At 46.5% G+C, this 12,889-nt stretch overlaps 1 protein-coding gene across 1 annotated transcript in view; it reads right to left on the bottom strand.

Annotated features, from left to right (window-relative positions):
* Positions 1-12,889, bottom strand: part of csmd1b (CUB and Sushi multiple domains 1b) — a 1,295,488-nt gene that overhangs the window by 105,630 nt on the left and 1,176,969 nt on the right. Inside the window, exon 51 of the mRNA XM_085996460.1 lies at positions 10,420-10,593. Coding sequence (XP_085852586.1) covers positions 10,420-10,593 — 174 coding nt within the window. The remainder of the gene's footprint in view (positions 1-10,419; positions 10,594-12,889) is intronic.

Below are 12,889 nucleotides of genomic sequence, written 5' to 3'. Positions count from 1 at the left end.
CATTTTATGGGTCCTCACGTGTCTTCTCAGTAGGACCGGCCCTGGGAACGTCAGCCATGGCGGTAGCGATGTCCCCGATGTGGACTTCCTTGGGAAGACAAACATTTTCTCAGGAGGGGTGGCGTTAGTGGCAGTGCAGAGCAGTGACCGAATAGAGTGGAGCGCATCGGGGAGCACATCCTGCCAGCGGGAGGTCGGAAGGCCCCTAGACTTTAAGGCTAGCAGGGCGGCCTTCCAAACTGTCGCATTCTCTCTTTCCACCTGTCCGTTCCCCCGGGGGTTGTAACTGGTGGTCCTGCTTGTGGCAATACCCCTAGCGAGCAGGTACTGGCGGAGTTCGTCGCACATAAACGATGAGCCCCGGTCGCTATGGATATAGCTGGGGAAACCGAACAGGGTGAAGAGGTCGTTCAGACATTTAATGACCGTGGCACTGGTCATGTCCGGGCAGGGGATGGCGAACGGGAAACGGGAGTACTCATCAATAATGTTGAGGAAGTACACATTGCGGTCGGAGGAGGGGAGAGGCCCTTTAAAGTCAACGCTCAGGCGCTCGAAGGGGCGAGTGGCTTTTATCAGGTGAGCCCTGTCTGGTCTATAAAAGTGCGGTTTGCACTCAGCGCAGACTTGGCAGTTCCTGGTCATGGTCCTGACCTCCTCAATGGAGTAAGGCAGGTTGCGGGCCTTGATGAAGTGGAAGAACCTGGTGACCCCCGGGTGGCAGAGGTCATTGTGGAGGGCCCGCAGTCTATCGATCTGCGCGCTGGCGCAGGTGCCACGCGATAGAGCATCCGGGGGTTCATTGAGCTTCCTGGGCCGGTACAAGATCTCGTAATTGTAGGTGGAAAGTTCGATTCTCCACCTCAAGATCTTGTCGTTTTTGATTTTGCCCCTCTGCTTGTTGTTAAACATAAAAGCAACTGAACGCTGGTCAGTGAGCAGGGTAAATCGTTTTCCGGCCAGGTAGTGCCTCCAATGACGCACAGCCTCCACAATAGCCTGGGCCTCCTTCTCAACAGCGGAGTGTCTGGTCTCCGGGCCCTGGAGGGTTCGTGAAAAGAAGGCCACGGGTCTCCCCGCCTGATTAAGGGTAGCGGCCAGGGCAAAGTCGGACGCGTCGCTTTCCACCTGGAAGGGGATGGATTCGTCCACTGCGTGCATGGTGGCTTTGGCAATGTCTTCCTTGATACGGTGGAAGGCTAAGCGGGCCTCTGCCGTCAAGGGAAAAGAGGTGGACTTGATCAGCAGACGGGCCTTGTCCGCATAGTAGGGGACCCACTGGGCGTAATAGGAGAAAAACCCTAGGCACCTCTTCAGGGCCTTGAGGCAGTGGGGCAGTGGGAGTTCCATAAGGGGACGCATCCGGTCGGGGTCGGGACCGATGACTCCGTGTTCCACAACACAGCCAAGGATGGCGAGGCGGGTTGTGCGGAATATGCACTTCTCCTGGTTATACGTCAGGTTCAGGAGTTGGGCGGTGCAGAGGAATTTTTCGAGGTTTGCGTCATGGTCCTGCAAGTCATGGCCGCAGATGGTCACATTGTCCAGATATGGGAAAGTGGCCTGCAACGCATTCTGATCGACCATCCGGTCCATCTCCCTTTGGAAGACGGAGACCCCGTTGGTGACGCCAAAGGGAACCCTAAGGAAGTGATAGAGGCAGCCGTTTGCCTCAAAGGCAGTATACTGGCGGTCCTCAGGGCGGATAGGGAGCTGGTGGTACGCTGATTTCAGGTCAATGGTCGAGAAGACGCGGTACTGCGTGATCTGGTTGACCATATCAGCTATGCGGGGGAGTGGGTAAGCGTCCAGCAGGGTGTAGCGATTTATTGTCTGGCTGTAGTCGATGACCAGGCGCTGCTTCTCGCCGGTCTTAACGACCACAACCTGGGCTCGCCAGGGGCTGGTGCTGCCCTCAATAATCCCCTCCTTCAGGAGCCGCTCCACTTCGGTTTTAATGAAAACCCTGTCCCCGGCACTGTATCGCCTGCTCTTTGTGGCGATGGGCTTACAGTCGGGGGTGAGGTTAGCAAACAGTGGGGGGGGGCGGTGGTGACTCTGAGTGTGGAGAGGTTGCACCTGGTGCGCGGCGGGCAATTTGGAAGCTGCTGGCTGCGGACTGTGAGTGGGGGGAGGGGTCCACCGTACGCCATCGTAACACTTTTAAGGTGGCACTGAAAATCTAACCCCAGTAGAACGGCAGCGCAGAGGTGGGGCAGGACCAGAAGTTTAAAATTATCGTACACAGTCCCGTCTACTAAGAGTGTCACCACGCAGTAGCCGCCAATGTCCGCCGACTGGGACTCGGAGGCCATAGAAATCCGCTGGTGCGCAGGCAGGACTGGGAGAGAGCAACGCCGCACCGTGTCGGGGTGGATGAAGCTCTCCGTGCTCCCAGAGTCAAAAAGGCAGATTGTTTCGTGACCATTTACCTTAATGTCCATTGTGGACCAGGCCAGTTGGTGCGGTCTCGCTTGGTCCAGCGTAACGGAGGCCAGCGTAGGGGTCGGTGTGTCATTGCGGGTATCAGATGATGCGGTGTTGGGGGCCTGCTGCATCCCGGCTGGCATCCAAGATGGCGGCGTCCATGATCCCCATGTGGCTGGAGGCGTCCAAAATGGCTGCTGTTCCGGTGGTTCGCACATGGCTGGGGAGGCCCAAGATGGCGGCCCGCACAGCCCACACGCGGCGCTGCTGGGGTTCGGGGTGGCTTTGGCCCTGCAGACACTGGCGTAGTGTCCCTTCTTCCCGCAGCCCGAGCAGATCGCATTTTTCGCCGGGCAGCACACTCTGGGGTGTTTGGCCTGGCCACAGAAGTAGCATTTCTGGCCTTGGGACACTGCTGCGGTAGTTGGGCCGTTGCTGGGATGTGGCTGGGGTGGCACGGCGCTATGAGACGGTCCTACCGTGTCCCAGGCTGTCGTTCCCCGCGGCGTCCACGGTGCAGAGGAGTAGGTATCCATGCCCCGGTAGGCTGCGTCCAATGATAGTGCGAGTTCAGAGGCCTTGTTGAGGTCGAGGTCACTCTGCTCCAATAGTCGCTGTCGGGTGTAATTGGACCTGTGGCCCGCTACAAAAGCGTCCCGGATAAGTTCCTCTGTGTACACGGCGGCCTTTACATCATTACAACCACAGGCCCGGCCAAGCACAGACAGTGCCTGAAGGTATTCCTCGGTCGATTCCCCAGGTTGTTATTTACGACTCCCCAGGAGGTGCCTGGCGTACACCTCGTTCACTGGGCGCGTGTACTGGTCCTTGAGGAGCTTGATAGCAGCCGTGTACGAGGTCGCGTCCTGGATGACCGAGTACGCTCGGTGGTTCACTTTGGAGGTCAGGACATCCAGTTTGTCCTCATCCAATTTGACCGTTGCCGCGGAGGCGATCAGGAATTTTTCAAAGCACCTAAGCCAGTGAGCAAACTTGGTGGATGCGTCTGCCTCCTGATGGTCTACGTCTAGGCATGCTGGTGTGAGGATCTTCTCCATTATAAAAAAATCTTGTTAATAAAATTGATGCGCTATCAATCACTCAAAAGACTGAGGTTAAGCGAGTAACTAACAGGCTTTTATTAACAAGAGAATGAAGGTGTGCCTCGAGTGGTCGACCAGTCCAGAATACAGAGGGACTGTGGAGCAGTCACCTTTATACCTGGACTCGTGGGAGGAGTCAGCCGAGGCATGTACAGACATGTACTCAGTGGAATACAAACAGTGGTTTACCACACCTGTTTCCCATTATTAATTCCCCAGACTCATCCTCTAGGGGACCAACATTTACTTTAGCTACTCTCTTCTTTTTTATATACCTGTAGAAGCTCTTACTGTCTGTTTTTATATTTCTTGCTAGCTTACTCTCATAAGCTATCTTCTCTCTCTTTATCATTTTTTTAGTCATCCTTTGCTGCTTTTTAAAAATTTCCCAATCCTCTGGCCTACCACTAATCTTTGCAACATTGTATGCCTTTTCTTTCAATTTGATACCTTCCTTAGTTAGCCATGGATGGTTCAACCTTCTTTTAGAGTCTTTCTTTCTCACTGGAATATATCTTTGCTGAGAGTTATGAAATATCTCCTTAAATGTTTGCCACTGCTTTTCTACAGTCTTACCCTGTAATATATTTTCCCAGTCCACTTTAACCAAGTCTGCCTTCATCCCTTTCTAATTGCCTTTGTTTAAGTTCAGGACACTAGTTTGAGACCTAGCTTTCTCACCCTCAAACTAAATTTGAAATTCTACCATGCTATGATCACTCTTCCCAAGAGGATCCTTCACTTCAAGATCATTAATTAATCCAGCATTGTTACACATTACCAGATGTAAATGGGAATTGGGAATACCCCAAAAAATACCTCTACACTGCAAATAAATTTTTAAAAAGCACATATTTAAAATTAATTAAAATGGCATTTAATTAAATATTTAAATTTTAAAAATCTGAAAAATAAGTGTACATTTAAGAATTTTAATTTTTAAAATACACCTGATAGTATTACTGTAGGAAATATTATAGCAGACAAAATATGCTTCACCATCTCAAAGTCTCCCATCATTTCTATGTTTAATGTGCTTACTGTATGGCTGTCAAACTGTGTTTGTTAGCTCCCTGCAACATAACAGTCTTAATCACATTCTGTTTCCAACAGCATTGCAAACCAGGAACAATCATCAACTGTGAGCATTCCCATGTCAATATTCACTATGGCCAACTGTTGCTAATTGCCTGAACAGCTGTCCAATGGCTCGGAAACACACCATCAGCTGTTCAGAATAGCGAGAAACAAAAGCACCTTGCTGGGTGATCAGTGAGGAGGCATCAGAATTAAGACAAGCTCCTGAATCACTGGCAGAGTGCTTTGTAAGGATTTTCCTTGTACTCACATATCAGTCAACTAGGCAACATGCTGACCAAAAATTCTCCCTGCTGCTCCTTTTAAATTGCCAAGGGAGTGGTGATTTCAGCTTCCGATCAGCACTCATTAATTCACATTATTATCTGCATCGTTCAGGTAAAACCCCAGGTGGATATTGTTGGCTCTGTTGCTTTTCAGCACTACAATTCCATTACTTTAATATTCGGTCTGTTGTCAACTTTTCGTACTGCATAGAATATATTTTGGAAAAGTCATCGTACAAAAGTGTTGTAATTTTAGATAAATGTGCTTACAATTAGTCTGCAGGAACTCGTGTTGAGGGTCTTTTTTAATTGAATTTTGTCCCTTCTATTTCTAAAGGTGCTGGTTTGTGCTGAGATATGGTTCCAAGGTTGCTAATCATTCTCCGGCACATTCAGCAAGTGGGCTACTCCCCATACGTGAGCCATCTTGACTCAACACCCACACAGCACGGTGGCATAGTGGTAGCATGGTGGCATAGTGGTTAGCACTGTTGCCTCACAGCGCCAGGGACCCGGGTTCGAATCCGGCCTCGGGTGACTGTCTGTGTGGAGTTTGCACATTCTCCCCGTGTTTGCGTGGGTTTTCTCCGGGTGCTCCGGTTTCCTCCCACAGTCCAAAGATGTGCGGGTTAGGTTGATTGGCTATAATAAATTGACCCTTAGTGTTAGGGGGATTAAATACGTGGGGTTACGGGGATAGGGTGGGATGTGTGTTGGTGTAGGGGTTACGGGGATCGGGTGGGATATGTGTCGGTGCAGGCTCGATGGGCTGAAATGGCCTCTATCTGCACTGTGGGGTTTCTGTGATTCTGTGATTCTGAGATGCACTTTCCACCAAGAGTCCCTGGACAGTGATCCGGTGTCAAAACCCTCACTGATTATTCTCCTTTCTAGCTCAGGGATAATGAGGCCAATCTATTGCCCCTACCACTGGCCTGGCTGTTTCCTGTCCGCTGGTGAAAGTTAAAACCTACCCTTTTGTCTGCATGGCTCAGTTCCTCGCTGGGGCCATTTATTTACCAGTCGAGCCTTTAATAGTGCCTCTTTTTTAAGTCTAATGATCACTATTAAAAGTGAAGTAGATTCTATTTCCCGATACTCCTGTATGTGAAATATCTGTACGCTTATTGGCATCTTTCAATCACCTCTTGTTGCTTTGTTTTATGCTTTAGAAACTGCTGGCAAGAAACAGCTGTATAGAACTTTTCCTGTGGCGTTGTTTAGGCCTAACTAACTGATGCCACAAGTGGAGAGTTTAAACTGTCCCCGTTCATAGTATCAGTCAGTCGAACTTCGAATGTGACTGGAGGTGGAGTTCTGCACAAAATGCCTGTTTTCAGCTGCCTCTACCCAGCAGCCCTAAAACAGAGAGCAGAGCGAGAAGAGTGACTCAAGGACACCAAGAAGTGTGCAAGAATATCCTCTTGTCCTATGGGGCAAATCAATAACATATTTTAAATGAGTACAATTATCAGTACTCATTTTAATTCCACATTTTCAAAGGATAACAATATCTAAGTAAATCCACAGATTAACAGAAATTTCTATGTAGGAGGAGACCAGTTGCATCATTGTGTCCATATCATGCTAGCTATCCCACCAGAGCTATCTACTCCAAACCATTTTTCCTGTTTTTCTTGTACAGTTTACTATCTTTTGAGTGTTTAATATGTTGTAGGCAGATGTCTATACTGTAGTTTGTACTTATGTAATGGGACAGAAATACAGCCTTTTGATTTTGTTCTTCCATGAACCCAAAACTCAATAAAGTATTTGGATTTTAACAAAATGACTTAACTGTTACCTGAAGACAAAAAATTACATCGTTCATTCATAATTCAACCTGAAGACTGCTGGTATTTTTCACCTATCACCCTTACCTGCCAAACGGTTTAAATATGAAGTCAGCATTTCACTACATCATAAAAAGCTTATAGTGATAATTCAGGGCAGACAGAGGGACTAAAATAACTATTATATATAGCCAGAATTTATACACATATAGAAAATGTAATAAGACTGTTTGTTCTTGGATACCTTACAAAGGCAAACATAAACTAGGAAAGAATTGACATAAAGATGCTTGCAGAGGTTTACACTTGCCCTGATGCATTTCCATCTACAGGTCATTGATCAGTTTATCCTATTACATATATTATCTCAGAGCAATATCTACAAGACACTTGAAGATTATTCAATTTACCTTAATATAAGGTAGTCGCACAAGAGATTGAGTAACAATTTTTTTGCACTCTAATGGCTTGAGGTACAGTGAACCTGTGCTTTGACTGCGTTGCTTTTCAAAAGTTGCTTCTGAATGGTAGCACAGTGCACTACAGCTATGCACCTTTGTATTCCTGCCCCACTGATCTCTCTCTGTCTCCTTTCAGTTGTTGCTCTCCCATTTGACCTTTGCTCCTACCCAATATTGCCTCCCTAGTCCTCTCCCATTTGTCACTCTTGAACCTGGTTGTCCCCTCTTCTCCTTCTAACTGGTAGAAGTCATCAGCTCCCTTCCTCCTTTCATAAGAACATAAGAATTAGGAGCAGGAGTAGGCCAGACGGCCCATCGAGCCTGCTCCGCCATTCAATAAGATCATGGCTGATCTTCGACATCAACTCCACGTTCCTGCCCAGGAGTGCTCATGAAACAAAGAAAAAATAGCAGACTTGCATTTATATAGGGCCTCTATATGTTTCTCAGAAATGTCTCGAAGCACCTCACATACAATGAACTACTTTTTTGTATATCAGTCGAACACAGCAGCCATTCTGTAGATAACAAGATTCTACAAACAGACTTGAGGTGAATGGCCAGTTATTCTGTTCCTTTTGGTGGTGTTGGCAGAGGGAGGAATGTTGTCCAGAACATTGCTCTTCTTCAAAGTAGTATTATGGGACCATTAAAGATCACCTGAACCACCAGAACAGTCAACTCAACTGAAACAAGGAGAAAGGCGTCTCTGTGCACTATTACCTACAAAAATATGGACAATGATTTCCTCATTACTGTTTTCCCCTCTCACTGGCTCCACACCATTGATATTGATATTCCCTTCTCTATGGGGGCGATTTTCCCAGCCCTGGGGAGGCGGGTATGGAGGCGGGATTGCTGGGAAAATGGCAGAATCTGGGAGCGGGTGCCCATCCTGCCTCCAACCCGCCTCCGTGCCATCTTCCCAGGAGGCGGGTACCCGACCCGCGCCGTGTCCCATCTCCTCGAGGCAGGAAGGGGATTAGTGCCAATTAACTGCCTGTTAACAGGCAGTTTTTTGGCTAACCCCTATTTTGAGCCCTAAAGTGTGGGCTTCCTGATGGCTCCGAACCTCGCCAGGGTCAGCGAGGTGAGCCATTGGTCTGTGGGGGTCGGAGAGGCTGAGATGTCTGGTGTGCAGGTGAGTAATGAGTGCAAGTGTGGAGAGGTAAGTGTGCGAGGTGACTCTAAAGTGTTTTAATAAGATTACTTACCTTTGCTTCTTCCTCCAGGCTTCATCCCTTTAGGCTGCGGAGCTGCCTCATCGCCACGGCAGAGGTGACAGAATGGCTGCTGCGTTCTCCGATGCAACAGCCATCTGATTTCTGCTCAGGAAAGAGGTTTGGTGAGTCTTGAGTACAAGGACTCACCAAAGAACAGAGAATGTCAGTGTTTGACAGCTTCTGATGTCAAACGATGACAATTCATCTGTCAAAAATTGACAGATGAAACGTCATACGCTGATGTTCTGTGTCACCAACTTTCCCTTAATTGGCCTGTTAAGCCCGCCCATCAATCAAGGGAAAATAGCGTGGGTTGGCCAGACGTCGATGGCGGCGGGACTAAAACCCAACAAGCAGCAGTCTCGCCTCCATCACATCCCCATTGATAAAATCACCCCCTAGTGTTTGCCTCATGCTTTCAGTCACTCTGCCTCAATTGTCTCCACATGTCACTGATTTCTCTAAACCTTTTTTGTGAAGGAGAAGTGGTTTCTGTTGGAGGATGCAATTTTGGGACCAAATGTCAAGCCTTGCCAGGTAGAATACACCCCACTCGATTTTCCTGGAAAGGTAAATTGGGCAGCTTAATAATGGGTGACCAATCTGATATTGCTTGTTTTACACCACTGCCGAAAGTTAAAATGACTCCCGACCAACCCCCCATTCTGTGTTAGCTGTATTTCAACTGCAGGAACGCACTTCCCGCTGCAACACTGTGACATTTTCATTTCTCACAGTCTCCATCTTTGTGATTTCTCTTCCAGACTGCCAATCAGTACTAAATGTTGGCTAGTTTTTTGCTTTTGACTTATAACCTATAGAAACATAAGAACATAAGAACAAAGGAAATAGGAGCAGGAGTAGGCCATTCGGCCCCTCGAGCCTGCTCCACCATTCAATAAGATCATGGCTGATCTTCTACCTCATCTCCACTTTCCTGCACTATCCCCATATCCCTTGATTCCCTTAATATTCAAAAATCTATCGAACTCTGTCTTGAATATACTCAACGACTGAGCCTCCACAGCCCTCTGGGGTAGAGAATTCCAAAGATTCACCACCCTCTGCGTGAAGACATTTCTCCTCATCTCAGTCCTAAATGGCCGACCCCTTATTCTGAGACTGTGACCCCTGGTTCTAGACTCCCCAGCCAGGGGAAACATCCTCCCTGCATCTACCCTGTCAAGCCCTGTATGAATTTTGTATGTTTCAATGAGATCACCTCTCATTCTTCTAAACTCTAGAGAATATAGGCCTAGTCTACTCAATCTGTCCTCATAGGACAATCCCCCCATCCCAGGAACGAGTCTGGTGAACCTTTGTTGCACTCCCTCTATGGCATGTATATCCTTCCTTAGGTAAGGAGACCAAAACTGTACACAATATTCCAGGTGTGGTCTCACCAGGGCCCTATATAATTGCAGTAAGACGTCTTTACTCTTATACTCAAATCCTCTTGTAATAAAGGCCAACATACCATTTGCTTTCCTAATTGCTTGCTGTACCTGCATGTTAACTTTCAGTGATTTGTGTACAAGGACACCCAGGTCCCTCTGAACACCAACATTTCCCAATCTCTCACCATTTAAAAAATACTCTGCTTTTCTGTTTTTCCTACCAAAGTGGATAACTTCACATTTCTCCACATTATATTCCATTTGCCATGTTCTCGCCCACTCACTTAGCCTGTCTATATCCCCTTGAAGCCTCCTTGCATCCTCCTCACAACTTACATTCCCAGCCAGCTTTGTATCATCAGCAAACTTGGATATATTACATTTGGTCCCCTCATCCAAATCATTGCTGTAGATTGTGAATAGCTGAGGTACAAGCACTGATCCTTTGTAAGATTGCCCCAAGTCATTCACTTTATAACCCTTAATAATGCCAGCCAAGGAAGAGCCTTTAATGTCAGCAGTCTGAGCTGGATTCTAATCCTGGGCCCAGAGTTCCAGGGAAATCACTCTAGTCCACTGCATTACCCAGTCTTTGAGGCAAAGACCATTTCAATGCTGCTTGTGTTATTAAGCAATATATATCTAATGTACCTGAGCAATGAGGGAGAGAACCACTCCAGCGACTGTCCTCTTGACAAACACGAGTATTATTTCCAATCAGAGTTCGAGCTTTGGCACAAGAGTAGCGAACTACCGAACCAAGGGTAAACTTGTCTCCAAAAAGCTCACCATTTACAGGAACTCCTGGATGACCACATGAAATAGCTGGAAAACAAAAATGACTTTTATCAGATCTGAAGTCACTGGATTTGCCAGAAAACAAACACAGAAGTGCTATCTTTAATATTTTATAGCTTAACTGTTTTTAAAACTCTTGCACATATCTGCTCCGAATCAAGGAAAGACACCTACTACGTGACGCCAGAAGCTATTTAATACAGTGCCAGTCCAATTCAAAACTGAAATATCAAACAAGGTACAAACTATCACTCCTTAAGTATGGTGAGTAACTGGTTTCAACTACAAAATGCTACAGGGATATCACTGACTGCATTTATATGGGGCCAGTATTCAGAAAGTAATAAGCAAAATACTGCAAACGCTGGTAATCTGAAACAAGAACACAAAGGACAGGTCCATCAGGTTCTTACCCTTCTTCATAAGTGAAAAATAAGAGATGGACAAGCATAATAATAGGATCAGAAAAAGGGGAAAAAACAGAGAGGAAGTATCAGAGGAATAATTGCTGAATAAACAACATTAAGGAAATAAGGGATGTTGAATAACTAAGGTGTGCAGTCCCCAAAAATGTGAGAGCTGGAAAACAGAAAACCTAGGTATCGGGTTCAAAATTAAAACAGGTTTGAAAGAAAAACAAAGTGCTGACAAAGTGCAGTAAATCCACCAACTCTGAAAGGAAAGAGAAAGTAACATTGGCCCAGAAATTCGGGTCGGGGGCTTCCCGCGGCTGCAAGCCCCCAACCTGCGCGCCGGCCGTTGAGCTGTGGGCCCTCGTGGAATTCCGATCCTGGGCCTGGTCCAGCTGCCAACGCGCAGTGCTTGCGTATCCCAGGGGCGCAGTTAGTTCGATGCGTCCCCTGGGACCACGTGGGCCATGGGGAGCAGGGAATGCTCCATTCATAAGATTGACAGGAAGTGCTGTCAAACTTATAAATACTACGGGCCCCAAAACATCACTAAATCTTCAAATAAATTTTAAAAAACATCACATTTTTTAAATAAACTATAAATTACATGAAATAACTATTTTAAACAATAATTTAAATTTTTGAAAAAAATAATTTTATTTTCTAACGGGGCTAAAAATAAACTTACCTTGCTTTGAAGTATTTAAAAATAATAAGCCAGTGGAAAAAATGTTTTAATTTTAATTAATTCACCACTTACCTTGTAAAAAGCAAGCCTTACATGTCTAACTCCTGGAGACTTACCCTCCCGGGAGAACCTGCAAAACAACACAAAGTTCGATGCGCACGCGCAGCCTCTCCTGCGCAAGCATTCGACCTCTGAACCCCTTCATTCAGGGGAACGGAAGTGCCAGTTTCCCACGCATGCGGCACTTCCATTGGGCTTACGGGTGAGTACCCCGTGCGTACTCACCCGTGGGGGCCCGAATTTCTGGGCCAATGTTGTTTCTGCAGGTTTTCCACTCTGCAGTTATGTTTATACTCAGGATGGTGATGGCAGCTATAACAGGTAACACCAGCATGATACCAATTTACAAAAAGCATTGTCCCCATGGATGAATCTTCTTAACACATTTATACCATCTGTAGTCACTCACATATTATCTGCAGCTATTTCAACTGAGTTAAATATAGTGGTTTTAAAATAAATGTATCATAACCTCTGCATAATGCAGTGGATAATGCTTAATTACTGAGCCTGTACCTGGTGACTTACATCATCAATTTAAGATGCAAAGAAATCTTGTGGCTTTGGAGGAGAGGTCAGCTGGGCTTTGAAATTACATTGTGCGATAATAGCGTACAAATGCTTAACGTTTTTGAAATTCTCTTTCATCTATTTTAGCAGAGGTGGTAACTCGTTTAAAATAAATTTCAAGATCTGTTAGTGTTGAGGTTTATGAAGAGAATTCATAAAGCTGATGAAGAAAAATTGTCCACTGTAGTAATGGATTAAAATACCACAGAACGTATGTTAAGAATTAGAAAATTAGGAGCACAAACTTCAATCAGGAGGAAGAACCTTCTCATGCAACAAGTTGTGGAATAACTCACCAAGGAGGACTAGTGGCTCAGTTGGCAGCACTCTCGTCTCTGAATCAGAAGGTTGTGGGTTCAAGTCCCACTCCAAAGACTTGAGCACAAAACATCTAGGCTGACACTCCAGTGCAGTACTGAGGAAGTGCTGCACTGTCGGAGGTGCCGTCTTTCGGATGAGACGTTAAACCGAGGCCCCGTCTGCCTTCTCAGGTGGACGCAAAAGATCCCTTGGCACTGTTTCGAAGAAGAGCAGGGGAGTTATCCCCGGTGCCCTGGCCAATATTTATCCCTCAATCAACATAACAAAAACAGAT

Source organism: Somniosus microcephalus, chromosome 9 (assembly GCF_052327205.1).
Source record: "Somniosus microcephalus isolate GS21.2 chromosome 9, FLI_Smic_1.0, whole genome shotgun sequence".
NCBI lineage: Eukaryota > Metazoa > Chordata > Chondrichthyes > Squaliformes > Somniosidae > Somniosus > Somniosus microcephalus.
The sequence above is the reverse complement of the archived record's forward strand: the minus strand, read 5'-3'. Positions and strand labels throughout refer to the sequence as shown.